The following is a 19,653-nucleotide window of genomic DNA, read 5'->3' as shown; positions in this document are numbered from 1 at the left end:
GAGAAGGTGTCGTTTTTCTGCCAGCTGGACCAAGCATTGACTCTAAATGGTGGAAAAATAATGAGTTTGAATTAATAAAGCGATTTAGTTTTATATCTAGGAAAACCAATTTAATTTTCCTGTTTTTTTTTTTTTGTATTTCCTGTCGTACCAGTGTCCATTCAACCCCATCTGCACTGTCAGACATTTGTTACATTTTCAGAAGTTTAACTAGAGGGATTCATCTCAGTCTAATTTCTTTTGATCAGCTCTCTTTCCTCTCCTTCCACCGTTGTGCTCCTTCCAATAGCTGGAAGTAAGGAACCATCTTGTTTGAATATGCATAGGACTTCCTGTTGCTGTTGTTTGTTCAGTTAGCCCAATTAGGGTTTGGCATGATGAAAGCAACCAGCAAAGCCTCTACTTTGAATCTGAAAAAGGGGGCTAATGTCATGTCTGCAGGAAAAGGAAACTTGACATTTGCTGAGGTCTGTTTTTTTTATTTTTATGATGTATGAACTTAAGCTATAACAGTTTGAAATCATCATCATAATTAAACAACTACAGGAAATATTGTCTATTATTGTCACTTTAAGGCTTTAAGGAGAGCAAACCTGTTAACGAATGTTTGTATCATTAACCGTGACTAAATTGTATTGACCAAATAATCTCTAAATGTAATCAGTTTGATGGCTCAGGAAAATATTGTTTGATTTAAATAACTTTGTCTTATCTATTACTTGTTAAGTCCTGGTCCCCTTGGAAACAAAACAAAACATCTTTCCAGCCACTTGAAAAAGACACTACAAAAATAGTGTCTGAATTACTGTATATTAACTATATAAAACCTACATTTAATAAATCGGACGGTTCAGTAAAAATCCAAAATTCGTTTGGTTTAAATAACTTGGTCTTATCTATTAGTAGTTGAATTTGTTTTTTTTCTCATTTCATATTTGAATACTTTGTCAGATATTTTAAGTGAAGTTATAATATGATAGAAAATAAATCACTTTCAAAGCAGTGCAAGTGTAACACCTACATTGACAAATCAATTTAAATAATTTAAATGTTTCAATATTGACCAAAAGTAATCCTGAATGTAACTCTTGATGATCTCCGCGGCCATAAGAGAAACCAGGCGAGACTCGCCAATCTGAAGGAAATCAAGTGTTTCCCCACAGATTCCCGCTTCTCAGAATCGACCCATAAACAATGAATACATTTGTTACACACATTGCCATTAATTTCCCCCCATAATTGCCAAAACCCATCTCAAACGACTGAACTTCCAGGAGCGTTGCCGTTGTCGAGGTCTAAAGGTGTTTATGAGATGTCGAGTTAAATGAAGTTGGCACGCCGACTCAGCTGGAGGACATTAATTTTCCATTAAAGGAAGTTGTTGTGGTTACCTGCTGACGCCCACCCCCAGACACAAAGCAGGGGGGGCTTCCCTGTCGGTACCTCTCTGGGAGCCTCCCCCCGTTTTTAGGAAAACTCATTACAATTTCATGTTTTATTTCTCCAGAAGCAAATCTGCAGCACTCGGCGTGGCGGTGTCGATGCAGGGAAACAGGATTAAGCTCCGTAGTGCGAGAGATGATTGTCGAAATGAAGTATTAGGCATCAAGAGATGCTCAGGGCAAGGTGCTGTTTCGCTCTAATGTCCCTGAAGATCTCTTTGCATTTAACTTGAGCTTTTGTAGCTCAGAGGAGTAAAGAGACTTTGAAGGTTGTTCTGATTTCATTTTTGCGATCTGAAAATAACTTGGCAACGGAAGCTGAGATTGGGAAAAGAAGAATTAAAACAAAAAAATTAATTCTGAACTTTTGCAGTTTGATATTTTCTTTCACAGAGCAGTTGCATCTACATGGGTAAGCGATGGGCCTTTTTTTTTTGCTTTCATAATCCCAGGAAAAAGAGTTGGGGGGGGGGGGAACTTTCCGTATCTTTACTTCATGTAATGAGTTCCGAAGTGGCAATCAGAAACATTCACTCCATGAAATTTGCTTGTGAAACAGGACGGACGGACAGACGAAGGGAACTGGCAGTCCAACTTGAGAAAATAGAAATGATCTTATGATGCCCTTATGAAACAAATATGTATTATAAAATATCATTCCATACATTAAGCAGTATATTCCCATATATGGCATTTAGTATTTATATTTTCCAATGTATTGCAAAATAAGTATAGACCATATTATATATGTATATAAATATGGATTGCAATCGCAACAAAAAAGGGCACGGTATTTTTACATGTATATTATATGCTATGACATTATATATATAGGTATATATACTATATATACACTTATGAAAATATTTACAAATGTATGAATGTAAATATATGATAATATCTTGTAATATATTATTTTCCTAATACATTTTTCAAATATATCATTTTAAATATATTGAATTATATTGATGACACATGTATTGTACAGGAAATTCTATATTCATGTAATGTATTCAGATATATTGCAAAATATACAAATGATTTGAGCTTTCCATATATTGCGATATGTTAAGCATGAATATAATGTATGTGCTTATATATCCCAAAATATGTTTTTTTTTATTTTTATTTTTTATATTTGTTATCATCATGTACTACGATATGAAAAAAATCATTGGTAATATAGCATCACCTTAAAATAAATAACAGCGTGAGTCATTTTTGGCCAAAAGACGATTTAGGCAAAAAAAAGAAGAAATAAACCCCACTTGGCTAAAATGACTTTCCGCCATTATTTTAGGAACGTAATGTAATGTATGTGGTAAATATATTTTAACGTATGTGGAAAATGATTTTTATAATTTTTTATATTTCAAATACTTGACCTTTCATTTGCTAATTTGGCAAAAATACTAACATGTAAGTAACATTGAGTCCATTACTCAAACCTGTGCAGTCAAAGCCCCTCCGGATGAAAGAAGTTGATCAAATACTGTATTCTTTTTAAATGCTGGTAGCTTATATGAGTAGTTTTCCTCCTGTGTTGGGGTAGGTTGGCATAAGGGAAGTACAGCAGTTTTTCCCTGACTCCTTAAACACAAAATGAATCCAAGTTTTTCCCTTCGTGACATATGGACGTCCAATTTATTTATGAGATGTCTAGTGAAGAAGGAAATGAAGCTGTACGATCTCTACACCCCCCACCGTCTCCAAGAATGTATTTCTTACAGCGTTTGCTGTTACATGCTAGCAGCTATAATTAATAATAAAGTTATAATCAATGGGGATCAATTAGTTCTGTATTTAATTAGTTGATATGAGGAAGTGTAATGAGAGATTTTCTTTAGTCACCCTCTCTGATCTTTATCCAGTGAAGCAATTAACTCGAGATTTAAGTTTTTGCAGTATGGTTAAAACTATCCAATCATTGTCTGTTTCCAAGTATCCATGGAAGTTCAGGAAGAGGACGGTACCTACTTCCAGCGGTCATTGGGTGATAGACCCTGGAGGTACACCATGTCGAGAGTCCATGACAGAGCAACACAAAGACAAACACAACCAAAAACAAACACACTCACTGCGAAGGGCAATTTCAGGCTGCAATTTTCAGTACTGTTTAGTCCGCTTTACTTCAACTCCAGACTGTTTGCCTAGAACATCTGGTTCGTTTGGGGAGGTGTGAACAGTGATGTCAGTAACGCGTTACAAAGTAAGTCGGAGCACTTTCTTCAGTAACGAGAAATCTAACGCGTTGCTATTTCAAATCCAGTAGTCAGACCACAGTTATCAAAATCACTGTGCATTACTATCTTCTTTTGTTATTTAATCGTATTTCCTCTACGCGTCTTGTCGAGTGACCGACGTCTCTATGCAACAGAAATGTAAACAATGGAGGGAGACGCGCATTTTGTCGGTGGAAAAACTGGAACTACTTTGAGTTTCTGTCGCCAAGTCCAATTATTATAAGCGGCTTTGGGCTTTTTTTTAAGTCGCTTGCAAATTTAATGAGTAGCGGGTTGCGCCTTTTTGAGCTCATTTTTGAAAGCGAAGTTGCTCATTTGGGTTTGGAAACTCATCATAAATCCCAGAATTTGTCCGTCATTAAGGTAGTTTTACTCAGGCTCTCCCTGTCCATCATTTCCCAGATGATCCGTCCCACTGTGTCTTTGTTAAAGTCAAGTTAATATATTACCTCTGAATGACGTCGAGCTTTGCGTTGCGCTCCAGAAAACTCCAAACATCGAGACTAAGGAGGCGGAGCGTTGTTGTTAGCAGCTGCTGAAAGTAACTAAAAAAGTTACTTTTAATGTAACTTAGTTACTTTCCAAATCAAGTAGTCAGTAATCTAACTCAGTTACTTTTTCAAGGAGTAATCAGTAATCCGATTAAAGTTACTTTTTCAAAGTAACTATGCCATCACTCGGTGTGAATGCTCAATCGTACTCTGATGCAGACCAAGAAAACGAACTCTGATCCACAAACTCAGGTTCAAATGTGTATGTTAACGTCAAGTGGACTGGAGAACACTCCCAAAGCAGGAAGCGGACTGTAGCGTAGGGCACTCTGGGTAAATTCATCCAAAACAAATGCATGAGTCTACCCCCTTACTGGAGAAATATTTCATGGTGTTTTGCATAAAACAAAAGAGACATACTCCAACTGCTAATATCTGATCCTCCTCCATTTTGATTTACATTTCGTGAAGAAGGAAGTTTTGCTCAGTGTCTTCTTCTTGAAGAAGTTTTCTTCAGTTGTTCTTGGTGCAGCGCCAGTGCAGGCGAGGAGGGAAACAGGCTTCTCATTGGGTTTAGTTTGACACTCTGAAGATGTAACAAATGTTGCAATTCTGGTCCCAAATAGAACAGAGTTTACTGGACTGTCCGATGTGAAGACATCCTTAGACTCCACATCTAGCCTAGCAGGCATATTTTTAGACTTTGAGAGGATCCAGATTCCCCAGACAGAACCCATGCTAGTACATTCAAACTCTATTTTACCCAGATCCAGATTGTGGTGAGGATGAAGCCGATTCTTTAAAAATACAAATTACTAGTAGAAATAGAATGTTCAATCTAATCAACCTCTATCAAGGCCTGCCACAATAACAAATTGTGCTGGATGATAAATTGTCCCAGTAGTTGTTATAAACGATATTGTTGTTTGAAGACCCCTTTTTCAATAATTAATAATGATAATAACAATCCAAGTTTGTTATTTTAAAAAGAACACTTAACACTGAAACTGGAAGATATTTAAAATATTCAAATAAAACACAACAACCAAAAACAATACGAAAAAGTCAAATATAAACACACACACACACACCTTCAAAACCATAAATAAAATGCACTACTTTTAAAATTGCCCTTCAAAATATATTAATTACAAGGCGAGGTTATTAAGCTCATTTAAATTTATATGATTAATTGATTAAGTGCTTATTGTGACAGGCTTAGCCAACCGCTGCTATAAACCCAATGACAGGCTGTTATAAGCCGGACCTGTATGAATATTTTGAGAGATGAATCACTGCCATCTCTTATCCCAGCAACATACTCATAGAGTCGCAGCATCGCTTCAGCTTGATTGCAGAACCCACTTCAAACAATGATTTAAAGGTTCCACTTTTATTCTAAGGTTTACACAGCCCTGTAAAAGTGCTATCCTGTAGTAACATTTTGAAACTGAAAAGTTTTTCTACCTTGTTTGTGACATAATTCCTATAAAACGTTAGTACTGCCAAGATCCCAATAACACTAGAACCACCAAAGGGCGATATTTTGATGTCATAACCATGAAAAACATGACGCCTCTGCTCTGCAGAATATGGAATAGTTAAACTCAAACCTGAAGTTTGCAGCGTCCTACTTTGTTCTTCTCTCATATCATTTTCAGCTGATTGTAACTAATCTCGTCAGACCTGTAAACTATTTTACAATTTAACTTATTTTGTTATCCAGTAAATGAGCCACCACAGTAATAGTGTTGTTGATTCAATTTTTACTTTGAGATTCACTTTGTCATTCAGCAATACTTCAAGAGGCAGAACTTATGATTAACTTATGATTCTCATAAGTTATGTGCTACATCCTGGTTACCTTAGCAATAGCCTATTGATGTTAAACAGCTGTCTGTGAGAAATGTTTTGTATTGCTTTTGTCGTGTCAAAATAACACCCATTGGCTAAGAATGCAGATGGGTTTTTTTGTACTTTCAATTCAATTCCTTTATTTAACCACATTCAAAACCAGCTTCAAAGTTTGTAAGCGGGTTTAGAACATGTGAAAGCAGACTGCAAATATTGTATTCCCTGTGACAGTGATGTAGAATAGCAGTAAATTACTAAATCATCTGCATAAAAATGATAAAAAGCATTTGATAAATTGTCACACAAGTTATTTTGATGAATAGAAAATAAAGGTGGACCAAGAACTGAGCCCTGTGGTACACCATTTAAAATGGTAAGGATAGAAGAAGTAAAACCAGCCAATTGAACTCTCTGGGTTCTGTTTGACAAGTAATCAGCTACCCACATGGTAGCTTGATGTCAGAGCCCAATCCTGTGTAGAATTTCAATTAAAAGCATGTGAGTTACTGTGTCAAATGCCTTTGATAGATCAATAAATAAAGCAACACAATGTTTTTTGTTATCAAGAGCCTGGATAAGATCATTAAAAACCTTTAAAGTGGCAGTAACAGTACAATGCTTTTTTTTTTTTTAACCAGACTGTACATTTTGTAAAACACAATTTGAATCTAAAAAAATCTTCAATTGATCTGCAACTGATTTTTCAAACAATTTTGCTAGGATGCATAGTTTAGAAATTGGTCTGTAACTGTTTACCTGTGACGTTTCCCCGCCCTTAAAAAGAGGCAAAACAAATGCTGATTTCCAGACACTGGGGACTTTGTTAGAGATTAGACTTAGATTAAAAATATGAGACAATGGCTCTGCTATAAACTCTGCAGCCAACTTTAGAAAAAAAGCATCCGGGTTATCTGGCCCTGCCGATTTTCTGGTGTCTATGTTTTTCATTTCTCTGAGAACCTCAGCTGTACAAATAGGGGAAAAGTTAAAAGTGGTGGAATTACAAACATTATTCAAAAACAGCTCATCAGTATTTACATTTTGACCGAATGAATTTGAATCATCAAATAGAGAGCCTACGGAGATAAAATGCTCATTAAGATAATTTAAAACTGCTAATTTATCAGACACCATTTTACTTTTTTCAAAACAAAATTTGGAAAATCACTCAGTGGCGCCTGCTCAGTAGCTGATTTCACTGTTTTCCGAAATTTCTTTGGATCATTTACATTTTTTGTCATCTCTCCAAGGTAATAATCTGACTTTGCTTTCTTAATTAATGAGGTAATACTTAATTATTTCTCAATTTCCTAAAACAAAGCCAGCTCTCCTCAGTATTGTTTTTTCTTGCTCTAGCCCAGGCTGCATCTCTTTGTTTAAGCAGAACCCAAATCTTTGAGGAAAACCATGGATTACTTCGCTCCTTCACCCTAATTTTACGTATAGGAGCATGTTTATTTATTAGTCTTAAAAACTCTTTATGAAAATACTGCCAGGCAAGGTCTACGTTATCAAAAAGAGAAAAAGAAAATGTAACAAGTCATGAACAAAAGCTTGCTCATTTAGGGGTTTTAAATCTCTTTTGGTCAAGATACATGGCTTAGGTTTTGGTAACTTGAGATTTCTAACTGTACCTACTGCACAACTGACCAGTTAATTAACTGGGTGATATTTAAAGAATCACAGATAGTTTTTAAGCTATCTGAAGATGTTGTCAACCAGTCTAGATTTAAATCTAACCAAACGAATTAATTATTATTTAGATCAGCTAGATATTTGTTCAAATTAGTGAGTGCATCACAGATAGGAGAAGGTGGTCGATAGCACCCTGTAACTGTGATATTCTGAGCCTTAGTGAATTCAAATTTCAAGGCTAGTAACTCAAATTGTTTTGGAATGGATACAGAAGATAGAAGTGTGACATGGAAGTTGTTCTCTACATAGATGGCAACACCGCCACCTTTCCTAAGGCGGTCACTGCGAAAAACATTATAACCTTCTAAGGAAATATTTTTATTCGTAATGTATTTGTTTAACCACGTTTCAGTCAAAACTAAGATATCCGTATTAGTAGTTTCAATCCAGATTTTAAACAAGTCTATCTTAGGCAATAAACTGCGACAGTTAATATGTATTATACCAAAACCTGATCTGTTTTTGAATTCTTCCAGTGTGTCAATGCTGTTGAAAATTGGACCTGGGTTCGATTGCACATTACCTGATACTAAAAGTAAAAGTAGAAGGAGTTTTTTCCATTGACCATTTACATTTGATACCAAGCCAATTTTCCTGACCTGAGCAAGGTGTATTTGAGAAGAATTATTTAACACAAAACAGCTCCTTAAAACAGACAAGCACATTAAATGAGCCATGTTATGTGTTGGTATTTGATTAAAGTAGTGCCAGTGAATAATAAGATCTGAGAAGGTACCAAATTGTCTGATCGAGGGTCATGGACCTGGAGTCATTTTTGAAGGAGTGAGCCATGTTGTTACACAAGCCCTCAGGAGACTTTGGCACATTTTCAAAGGTGTAAACACCTAAGAACAATATCAGAGAGAGTCTCATTATACTTATCTGACCAAAAGTCATGTCCTCTCTGCACTTCTTGAAATTTCAGGAAAAATTTTGAGAATGTAGCAGGCAGAGATGACAGCTAGCATGTAGAGATAATGGCTAGCAGGCAGAGACGATGGTAGCTAGCAGGCAAAGACGCTGGTGGCTTTCAGGCAGAGACTCACAGCTCATGTGGGAGTCTAAATGTCAGAAATGCTGCCAGGAGGTTTCAAGAAACCACCTGGCAGCATTTCTGACAATTTCCATCTTTTCTCAGTTCTATCTTAGATTCTGACAATATACTGAGTTTATAAGCCAGAGGTAGTGGGATTTGCTGGATGCAGTTTTCTGCATTCATATAGGATGTAGTGCACAACACGATGATCTCCATATGGTGGCAAAACACTTCTGTTATAATCCTTTGTATGTTACTTATTTGTATGAAGCATTATTTGTGGTATATGTACACAACCTTTGCTGTATTCAGCCTGTAATGGGATTGATGCTAATTTGTGACATTCGTCATGAAAGGCTCAAGCTTTTATTTTTTTCTCCTTGTCAAAAACACACGGTAATATGTAAGAACATGCCTGATTCTGAAAGTTGACTTGAGAAAGAGGGCAGAATCACTCATTAAAGCATAAAGACATACATTTGACATTCATATAGTTCTGGTATTTTGAGATTTTCAAAAGACTGACTACATGTAGAGCATGCTCAAAGATGCAGATGTTCAATACAGTTAGCCTTACTGTCTTCTGCTCCATTCTTCTTGTAAAAACACCCTAGCGATGTTAGAAATACCCACCAATCAATCGGATCATCAATCAGAGCTTGTCGGATTCCAGCCACCAGCCATTTTCTTGCGTCATTCGTAGTTGGAAGTGTCGATGCTGAAGTGCCAGTTATCAGACATTGTGGTTCCAGTCAAGTCTCAGTGGTGGTGTGTTACTCTGAGTGATTGTAACTTTGAATAGAGACTCACATCATCTGACAGACCTGGACACAGTTTAATGCATCACGACTGACAGATGGCCGCTGTTGCTGCTTTGTAAAACGGAACGAGACCATAAAGACTTTATGCTTCAGTTGCTTTGTGCTTCTCCAGGGGTCAGATACCCTGTGGTAGTTCTGTGGAAACACTACACTGAGTAGTAGTGTCCGAGTCTGAATGAATAGACTCGGACTCAAAAGTAAAACAGCAGATATCACACGTACTAAGATAAGTGCAATCCCGTTTTCCCCCTTTTTTGAGAATCACAGGAAGACCAATCCTAGAAAACGGTTGAGGTTTATTCAGTCCAGAGTTAGATAATATGAAGAAATATAAAGAATAGTTGCTGCAATTTGAACAGCAAATACACGTTTTGCTTCTATTTCTAACATACCAGGTGTTCTGCTGTTTGAATTCTATCTATCCTGGTGACGTTCTAACCTCTTTTTTTCAAAACTTCAAATAAAATGTGCAAACTTACGCACCTGTAACACCAGACAGGCAAGTTTCTGATGTGAATAAGACATTGACTTGCCTGTTAATCAATTAAAACCTTTGTTTGAATTAGAATTAGTTCAAGCAGTGGAAAGAAACATCCGGAAAACAGAGACACACCTCTAACTCACCTCTGTTATCAGAACATCAAAAATAATGTCGGTTGCTCTCGATTTGCAGTGAGATTTGTGTCAACCAAGAAACTTCAGCAAAAATGTACAACCTTAATTTTTATTTATTCAATTATAAAGGCACTAATGTTTGGTTTGATAGTATTTACATTGGAGATTTGTTCATTTTCCCGTTTTGTTCGGACCGTTGAGCTGCAGTATTTTGCATAACTCACTGCTTCCCTTTCCAATTTGTTTCTTAAAAATACTATTAGATTTTTTTTTATTCTGTTTCGGGGCTAAATAATATGTAACAGTCAGCAATGCAGTTAAAATATAAAAGTGTTCTGGTAATTCTATTTTGCCTAAGTTGATTAAAATTTCCATTGCTACTCTTAAATTTTTTATGTAGAAACACCAGATCTGCTTGTGGGGGAGGAAAAAAAAAAGTTGGTCTGGAGAATTTATTAATAAAAAATATTCCTCTTGATTCATCAATGGTCCTCGTGGTATTACAAGTGGTATTGAGTATTTTCGTTGGTAATGAGATCTTTGCAGAAATTAAAGGTTTTGCGCATTGCAGTTTGGTTAAGGTTCACTGTGGCCATTACTTTGTGAAATCTCTAATAATTTAGGTTCTGATTGACATCAAATTGCTGTGAAAACAATGCAAAAAAAAAAAAAATCCTCAACTTCACCTGAAGTCCTCACTTTATGAAAAGGGTTGATATTTGTTCACTTTTTGAAGCGCTGAGAGACGTGGAATCTATGTGGCAGAAATGTTTGTAGCCGTTAGCGCCTCATCACCCGCTTCCCTTCCTCATACAGTTGCCACTCAGACTGAATTATTAAAGCCTGCTGAAATCTGCTGCGGTTTTAATATTTAGTTTTGGAAAGGTCATACATTATAGATCGGGCCGATGAAATGATAAATGTTCACATTGAATGAGATCAACCTTAAAGCTATTGCACTGTTATTTTTAAGCAGAGCCTGTAGCTCTTTGCTAACAGAGATAAAACGGCAATCACACGGGTAACGTTGATCCAGGCCTGATGGAAGCATTTGCCTCATTTTTGTACATTCTATAAGTAGATGCATCCTGCATGCTAATTTACTATTTTAATGAATCTGTGGTGGTATGTTTTTCTATGGTGTCTTTTGGAATTTTTATAAATTTACATTTAGGTTATATTCTATTGATAAATGGAAAGCCATTTATCTGCCATCATCAGTGGCCATGCCAACTAGCCTTAGCATTCGTGGCAGGCTATTTTGAGGTGAACCAGCTTTAGCTTAGCAGATTGCTAGGAGTTAGCACAAGGGTGACTGACAAGCACTAAGACCTTCTTCCTGTCTCTCATTGGTTGTTTTTGACTGGTGCGTTTCTGCAGTTTATACTAGGAGCACTGGGAGAAGGCTTGTTTTTTTTCCACAGACTATCTGTCTTATATTGTAACAACATAATGATAATTTCAACAAATATGTAAAAATATATATTTTTTCTGAAAGTTACATACTGTAACTTTAACAAAAAGTGCATGGGGTGAAACAAGGGCAGAGTTGCTTTGTTGTGCTTGGTACCCGTTCACAACTGCTTGCAGTTCTACTTTAGCGTATTACTGCTGTTTCAGTTTGTACCTTTTGATCATACTTGTTCCCTTCTTCAAACGTAGATGTGAACAGCTGTTCTCAAACCCACTTTGCATTCAGCAAAAAAACAAAACCTGCCTCTATCACGATATGTTTTCAAGGAGAACATAAACCAGGAAATAACCAGATGTTGGTGTAAGTCTTTGGAAATTATACATTTTAATATGCCATGTGGTTCCCACGGGAGAGGGGGTGACTTCAAGGTGAACTTATTCCTGTGACTCGTTCTGTGTGTTCATCCAAGAAACGAGGGATGCGGCGTTAGATGAGAACCCAAGTTGAAAAGAAATAGTAGACGATAATGATGATGACGGCCATTTTTCTTTGTCCCCCTCGAGTGGTGAGTCGCTTCTGCTGTGACCCAACACATCTGCTCGTGTGTGTGAATGTGTCTGGGATGATGGAGCTTAAGATTTATAAAAAAAATTGCGAGTAAAGCTGTGACGGTTCTTTCAAAACCACGTGCCGCTATAAGATAACCATTATCTGCTAAACATACATGCTATGTTAATTGGATGCTACGCTAATTCCCACATGTTGTGGTAATTTAGAGGTCTGTTTTTTAGCGTCCAATGGTTTAAAAAGAGCGGTTAGAAAAATTAAAGAGCATTATGTGCTGGCAGATGAGAAAGGAGGAAAAAATAGGTGCCAACGTAGAGTTACATATGGAGGCCGAGAAGGTTAAGGTGAGCAATAATGGTAATAAACAAAAGGAAATGGGAGAAAAACAGGACATAACAGAACAACGTCTTCTTCTAATGACAAAATTATGACTGGCCTCCATCTGCCACTCGATCATAAGCAGGCAGTCACACTCTCCAGACAGCACCCGTTCCATTAGACACTCCCATCTGTGCTCGCCACACGATTAACAATGTAATCAATGCTCAGATGTGGAGGAGGTGTGGGAACGGTGGCTCGGATTTCATCATGCTCCCAGGCTATAAGGAAGCAGCACTGCTTTCCTTGTTGCCGTGGCAGTTTGATTTCCTCTCCGATATCGATGAAGTCTTTGAAGAGCATTTCCTTGTGATCGGATTTCAATGTGTTGCAAAGATAATTGGTGTAAATGCTCAATCACGCCGCCTTATCTGTTGTCGAGCTGGTGGTATTGAGTAGGAATTTTTTTATTGTTGTGTTTATACACAGGTCAGGCATTACATTATGACCACATGCCTAAGAGTCTGTTGGTTTTCTTACACTAAGATATTGGCTGGTGTTTTAAGTCAGGGTGGTTAATTTGATTTTTGTTAACATTGGTTGAACAAGAGTCATTACAGTTGAACATCATGACGTATCATCTAGACTGAAATGTTATACTTATAACTCAAACTTTGGTTTTCCCATAATTTGGTTTGTTCAAAGAAATCTGGAACACAAACTATGTACCATAATGGGTTTTTTTTTTTCCAATTTCCTTTAAAGCAACACATATTCTTTTTTTATTCTTAAATTGCTTGATTTGGCAATTGAAGTCTCACATTTTTGTACTCGTTTCAACATAATTCAAGTTACATTATAATTGTTGTGGTTGGTATTCAATGCTGACAGCTTCAGAAATCAGTCACAGCATTGATTCTGTGACGGATCAATGCATGGCTGTTTTATCCATTTAAAGTTTACTCAAAATGGCTTCACCTAGTTGGAAACATTTTGAAGCAATTTTGACACTAGAGAATAATAATAATAATAATAATAATAATAATAATAATAATAATAATAATAATGTCTAAGAGTGTGTCGATCCAAAACAGGCCTGACTCATTGCCATCATTAGTACCCTAAAAGTATATTGTAGTATGTGACATCAAGCTTTCCTACTTCTTCCTGTTGTGCATCTTCCTACTGAGAGTTCTCCATTTAAGCGATGCAGATGCATTAAGTCATTCATGCAGTTAAAATAACGGTATGATTCGTGGGACCAGGCCACCTCCTTCTATCGTCCATTTCAGATGTTGTTTGGCTTTGAGGTCCGAGTTCAGGTCCTAGTGATCCAGCCTTTGCTCACCATGTACACCACTGAGACTCGGCTGCTCATGAACCTGGTTGATGGGCAGCCTGGTCCGTCACTGTTTCTCCTCTTGGACGACTTTGATAGATAATGACCGCTGCTGCCTTTGAACGCCCCACAGGAGCTGAAGATTCGGGGCTGCTCTGCTCACCCATCCCCTTCATCTCGCCTGTTGTTTCTCCTTCATTTTCGCCGTTTACTTATCGCCTAGCGTATTGTTTGGAGGAGAGACTGTGGTATGTTTTCGAAGTGTGATCCTGGATCAGTGCGTACCTTTTAATTGCTTTCTACCTACGCCTTTTTTTTTTCTGCTTCCGTTTTAACACCTCCTGATAAAAAAGGCTTCTTATCGTTTATCTCATGTTTTCTTTGTCGTTCACCTGTGTGTGAAACTAAAGCTGGACGTTTAGTTGTGAACAGCAGCCATTTAACAACCTGCAGCTGCAGCACTCTTTTTCTCTACTGCTTCTTTCTCTCTCTGTGGGTTTTCTTCTTCTTCTCATCCTTGTTTTTTTTAAATGTATTGATTTTCTTCTTCTTCTGTTTGGCTGCTTCAGCCACGTGAGGCTGGAATGAGAGGACATGTAGACGGTGGTGTGTGTTTGAGCGGTTTGGTATGCAGCGACGGCAGCATTCTGTTTCATTGCAGGAGCCTCAGCCTTATCTCCTTAATGGACTATGAGCAGAGGGAACAAAACCAGAAAGTGGCACAGTGAGAATGATTGGTCTTTATGCAAAGGGGGCCGGCACAAACCCGACCTCCACCGGATAAATAACGAGCTCTGCATGCACATTTCCTCTAGCCCTGGATCACACGATGCGTTATATAAAGAGCAGCAGGAATATCTTGTAGTCATTTAAGTCTCTTTAGTCCGACATGCTAGGCTAGGTTGTGGGTAGCTATGCGTTAGCAAAATTAGAATTCTATAATCGGTTGTTGTATTTTGGTCTTTGTTTACATGCGGTTAATGTTTGGAAAAACTTTTAGAACCATCCAGCCAGTCGGTCGTCGGCTGGAACCTGAGTCTGCTCAGGAAAGCAAAAACTTTTGTTGTACTTCCTCAGATCTTATGAAGTTTTTTCTTTATTTTACAACTGCTAGATCTTCATCAGACGTTTATAATGTCCTGGTTTTTAGAGCAGAGTTAGAACATAGATATGTCGTTAATCTATCAACAGGCCTTTATGTCGTCTTTGGCCCCTTAGAAGACTAAAAATAAGGCAGTATTGAGTAAAAACCTGAACTGCCTTTTAGATCACCGTTAGCTGAGTTGTTGTCTCTGCATGGCTCCTGTTTGGGCCGCTCCTGTTCTTCATACAGTGCCAAAACGCCGCCGTTTGACACTGAATTGTTGCTGACATTCGATTGTTTGCTCAGGCCGCCGGAAGCTTTGTGTTTGAGGTGCTATCGATCACCAAAAGACAGGCCGGCTCGAAAAAGATTTGACCTTTACAGTCTCCTTGTTTGTGACCTGTAATGCCGTTTTATGTCCTGCTGCTGCCTGAGGATAAATCCAATTTCTTTTTAGTTGGGAATGTTCTCCGCTTTAGGCCACAGGGTTTAATTTTTCTGCTCCTCCAAGTGTTTTCTCGAAGGACTCTGTTCACAAAATACATGCTGCTGTACGAGTTCATGAATACAGCCCCGTAGATAGAAATGGGGGGGAAAGACAGACTTATAGATGAAACAAACAAAGAAAGAGAAGCAGGCAGGCAGGCAGGGACAGATGGACAGAAACAAACGGATGGACAGATATGGGAGACGGACATAAACAGAAACAGACATCTAGACAGAATCAGACAGACAAACATATATACAGATATTGGAAATAAATTAATAGCAAGAAACAGAGACAGATATGGAGACACAGATGTATAGACTGATGGATAAGAGGGATAAACAAACAAATAAACAGAGGGACAGACAGAGACACAGGTATACACAAAGAAACAGATATGGAGATAGATGTAAAGACACAAACAGAAACAGATCGAAATACAGACAGAAACAGACAGATGGACAGACAGAGAAAGAGAGATGGAGACAGACACATAAACACAGAAAGAGATGGAGACAGACAAAAACAGAGATAGAGATGGTGAAAAAGATGAAGAGATAGACACAAAGAGATAAAGATAGAAAGAAAGATAGAGACAGAGATAGACAAATAGAGATAGAGTCAGAAAAAGACAGACAGAAACAGATACAGTAGATATGTGAGAGAGACAGATCACACATCACTTTGGTATTTAATGTTTCTGTTTCCTTAGAAGCTTGGATAAATTTGACACAAACATAGACACTGAAATACTTGGCAGCTAGAAGCTGAAGTGAAACAGTCTGGCAGCAGAGCGATCATCAGCCAGCATGTTTCTTCTGTCTACATTCAGTTAAAGATCAGTGTTTCTAAGCATAGAGACCTGCAGTTTCTACCAGGTTTGCTCTGTGGTTTGGGCTTATCCCCCATCCCACCTTCATATATTTATCCAGTTATGACCGCAAGATTTCTGTGTTTTCAATAAATGTAGCTGCATGTCTTGCACAGTTTGTGTAAAGTAGCCGTCCATCAGTATGAGGTTTCTATGGCGGCGTTGTAATGCTGTGGTTGTGCCGACGCCATTTGATCCGTTTTGTGTTGTTTCAAGTTCTTGGCGTGCCTTCCAAAAATGATTCATTCCCCTTCAAACGTTTCCACACGTCACGGTTTGAGCACACACTGCAGTGTGTTTTTACAGGGATTTTGTGGGATAGACCGACAGAAGGCGGCGCATAATGGCAAAGCGGAAAGAGACCGACGCATGATTTCCTGGGTTTTTACCACATAACAATCTGAAAAGTGTGTTTCGAAACTGCATCCAGCCGCTGTGAGTCGACGCTTCGGAGAGTCGTCTTCCACTCAGATCACAGCTGGGGATGTTTTGATGTCTGCACCCGGTTTTAACGTCCAAAAAAAAGCAAAACAGCATTTTTTTGGGGTCACTTTTCTTTTCCCAAAAATGACACAGCTGGATGGAAATTGACTTTGAAAGGACGTTTTTATTTCATGCAGCAGTTTTTCCATTGGATCTAGGTCTGTACGTTGATGGGACCGTTCTAACGCGCCAACGTGTTAGAATTGATCTAAACCACTTTGTTGCAAAACGGCTTTATTCATCAACAAAACTCAAACCTTTTCTGTTTGTTATGTTCAACTTTGTGTTGGTCAATCACACACTGCGAAATCACAAAATTTTGCCAAGTATTTTTGTCTAGTTTCTTGCAGAAATATCAGTCTTTTGGTCATGTTTTCTTATATAGCACATTTTAGTAACAAGGCAGTTGAAGACAGAAAATCAACAGTTGAAATTTTACATTTTTCCAATGCTGCCGTATTACACTTGAATTAAGACAAAATTAGCTCAAAAGTAACTTGTCATTAAGCTTGTTTTACGTCAATAATTCCTTAATATTGGTGGAAAAGTTCTAGTTCCACTGGCAGATTATATAACTTACAATTTGGGGAAAAATGTCTCATTATAAGTGAAATAATATGTCCGTGGAACTAGAACTTTTTCATCAAAATTTAAGCAATATTGGCTCAAAACAAGCTCTCATTTCTTCCTGAAAAGTTACTGCAAAGTTAGTTTTGTCCTAATTCAAGTGCACCAAGATATTTGCACTCGAAACCAGACCAAACCTCCTTTTTGCGCTTTTCCAGTGCTCTCATCCAAACGGCACCGGTTTGAGGTTGGCAGGTGAAACGTGACTGAGGTGGAAAAGCTTGACGGGTCTGGAAGCCTCTGAAAGGGCGTCGTGTCTTCTCTGCAAATCGGCTCGGGTTCTTGCTTTGTGATTTGAGGAGCGTTGGAGATAGCCAATCAGATCCAAGCTTGTTTTTCTGCCAAACAGTTCTCTGTGTGTTCCATAAGTACTTCAGTGGAAAAAAAAAAAAAAGCATTTGTGTGAGCAATAGCCTTCGGCGGTTGCGCCAAATGAAAATGCTTTTTTTTTTTTGTTTTCCAGACCCCCTCACACCTCACTCAAGAAGTGTTTGCTTGTTTTCTGTTGTTATTCGCTCTCTATCTCTCTATCTTTCACTCTTTCTTGTATTTTATGTTCTTGTTTTAGCTCTTTTGTTGTACTTTTTTCTTTTTACTTTTAAACTCTGACATCCAAGTCTGCCCCAGGATGTCTGTCACAAACTGCAGTCCAACGTTGTGACAATGCTTTTTTTCCTTCCCGTGCCTTTTATGACCTTCTTTTTCTTCCTTTGTGTTCCTTTTTTCTGTTTTTTCCCCCTCAAGGTCTGGCGCACCTGACGTTAAACGACCAAGGTATGGGTTTATTCGTTTTTTTTCCCCCTTTTTTGTTTGTTTTCTTTTTTTGCCTTTTTTTTTAAGAGGAATTGACTCGGCCTCTACGCTCCCAAAGCTACTGTTCTCCCTCACAAATTCCTCCTCTGCTTTCCACCTTCCCTCTGTGGCGTATCCTTCCATTTTTCTCCCAAATCCCCTGCTCTGTTTAATCCTTTCCATCTTCTTCTCGTCCATGTCCTCTTTATCTTTCCCTCGTTCCCCCCCCCAACCTTCCCCCTTTTGTTTGTGCCTCCTTCCTCTCCCTTGCTGCCATTATCTTTGTGTTTTTTCTGTGACCTCCGCCAATGTGTGTTCCACCCCTTGTCCTGTCCTATGGCTCACGTCCTGGACTTCAACACTGACCACCTTTGACCCCGCCGGCCTGACTTCGGGGGCTGAAGGTAACACTTTTCTGCTATCCCTTTGTGCTTGGGCTTAATCAAAAAAAAAAAAACCTAACCTGAAAAATCTTCTGATTCTATTGGAAATGTGTTTGTTGGTCAATGTTTTAACAGCGAAATGCCTTCCAGCTTCCATTCACTAACACTTCGAGGTGAAAGTGTTGTCGAATGTGCAGAGTTTCTCATCACCACTCTGCTGACATTCCCATTGTTTGGCAATGATTTTGTATATTTTCCTCGATGGGCTGACTGTGACCAAGATGAACTGGGATCACGTTTTGAACGTTGGTTTTCATGGGAAATGCTTTGACATGAACACAGATTTCTACTGATGTTTTTCTATGTGTGACACAACAGCTGTTAAATGTCTGCTACACATCCTCTTTTGTCACAGATTTCCCTTTTTTTTCTCTTTTTTTTTTTTTACAGGTTGACAGAATTGGTTTTAAATGACTCGGCAAGGTTCCCCCCCCACTGATGTGCTTTTATTTCCTGCCCTTTTTCAGCCTCTGGCCCATCCGGCTTATTGAATGTGGTGTTAAAGCAAAGTTCACGAGAGGAAAGTGAACATGTGCAATGAATGTTTTGACCTTTACTGCAATAGAAAGAGGTGCCTCTCCTCTCATTATGAACCATGTCACACAAAAGTAAGGGGGAAAAAAGCTGCTCTACTTTTTACTTAATTGTCTTTTTTTTTTTTAAATCATTTTTATTATTTCAGACTCCTATAACAATCAAAGCTTTTATACATTTGCTTTTCCTTCAAGTGGTTTACAAAGAGGCAGTCTGAAACTTTACCCAACACAGTTTGATCACCCTCTAATCCAGGTGTGTCCAAAGTGTTGCCGGGGGGCCATTTGTGGCCCTTGGGCTGATTTTCTGCAGCCCCCCAACTGCAATTCAACAATGATACAGATCTGTCCCATGTAGCACAGGAGGTTGATGCATTTTAATGAGGGTACAATTATTACTGACATCACTTTCTTACTATGGAAAATGTTAAGTACGACACAATGTATTCATCTTTTTAAAACTTCTATAATACATGCAGTCACGTTTATCCACAGACG

The 19,653-nt window shown here is 38.2% G+C and overlaps 1 protein-coding gene across 7 annotated transcripts in view; it reads left to right on the top strand.

Moving 5' to 3' along the window:
- Positions 1-19,653, top strand: part of LOC102219889 (neurexin-2) — an 813,998-nt gene that overhangs the window by 178,373 nt on the left and 615,972 nt on the right. For 6 of the 7 annotated variants that reach the window (XM_023346050.1, XM_023346051.1, XM_023346053.1 and 3 more), the window contains exon 4: positions 18,132-18,161. The exons of the other annotated variant lie outside the window; for it this stretch is intronic. In XM_023346050.1, the coding sequence (XP_023201818.1) occupies positions 18,132-18,161 (30 nt within the window). The remainder of the gene's footprint in view (positions 1-18,131; positions 18,162-19,653) is intronic. 7 annotated transcript variants of the gene reach the window in all.

This window comes from Xiphophorus maculatus, chromosome 14, assembly GCF_002775205.1.
Source record: "Xiphophorus maculatus strain JP 163 A chromosome 14, X_maculatus-5.0-male, whole genome shotgun sequence".
NCBI lineage: Eukaryota > Metazoa > Chordata > Actinopteri > Cyprinodontiformes > Poeciliidae > Xiphophorus > Xiphophorus maculatus.
The sequence above is the reverse complement of the archived record's forward strand: the minus strand, read 5'-3'. Positions and strand labels throughout refer to the sequence as shown.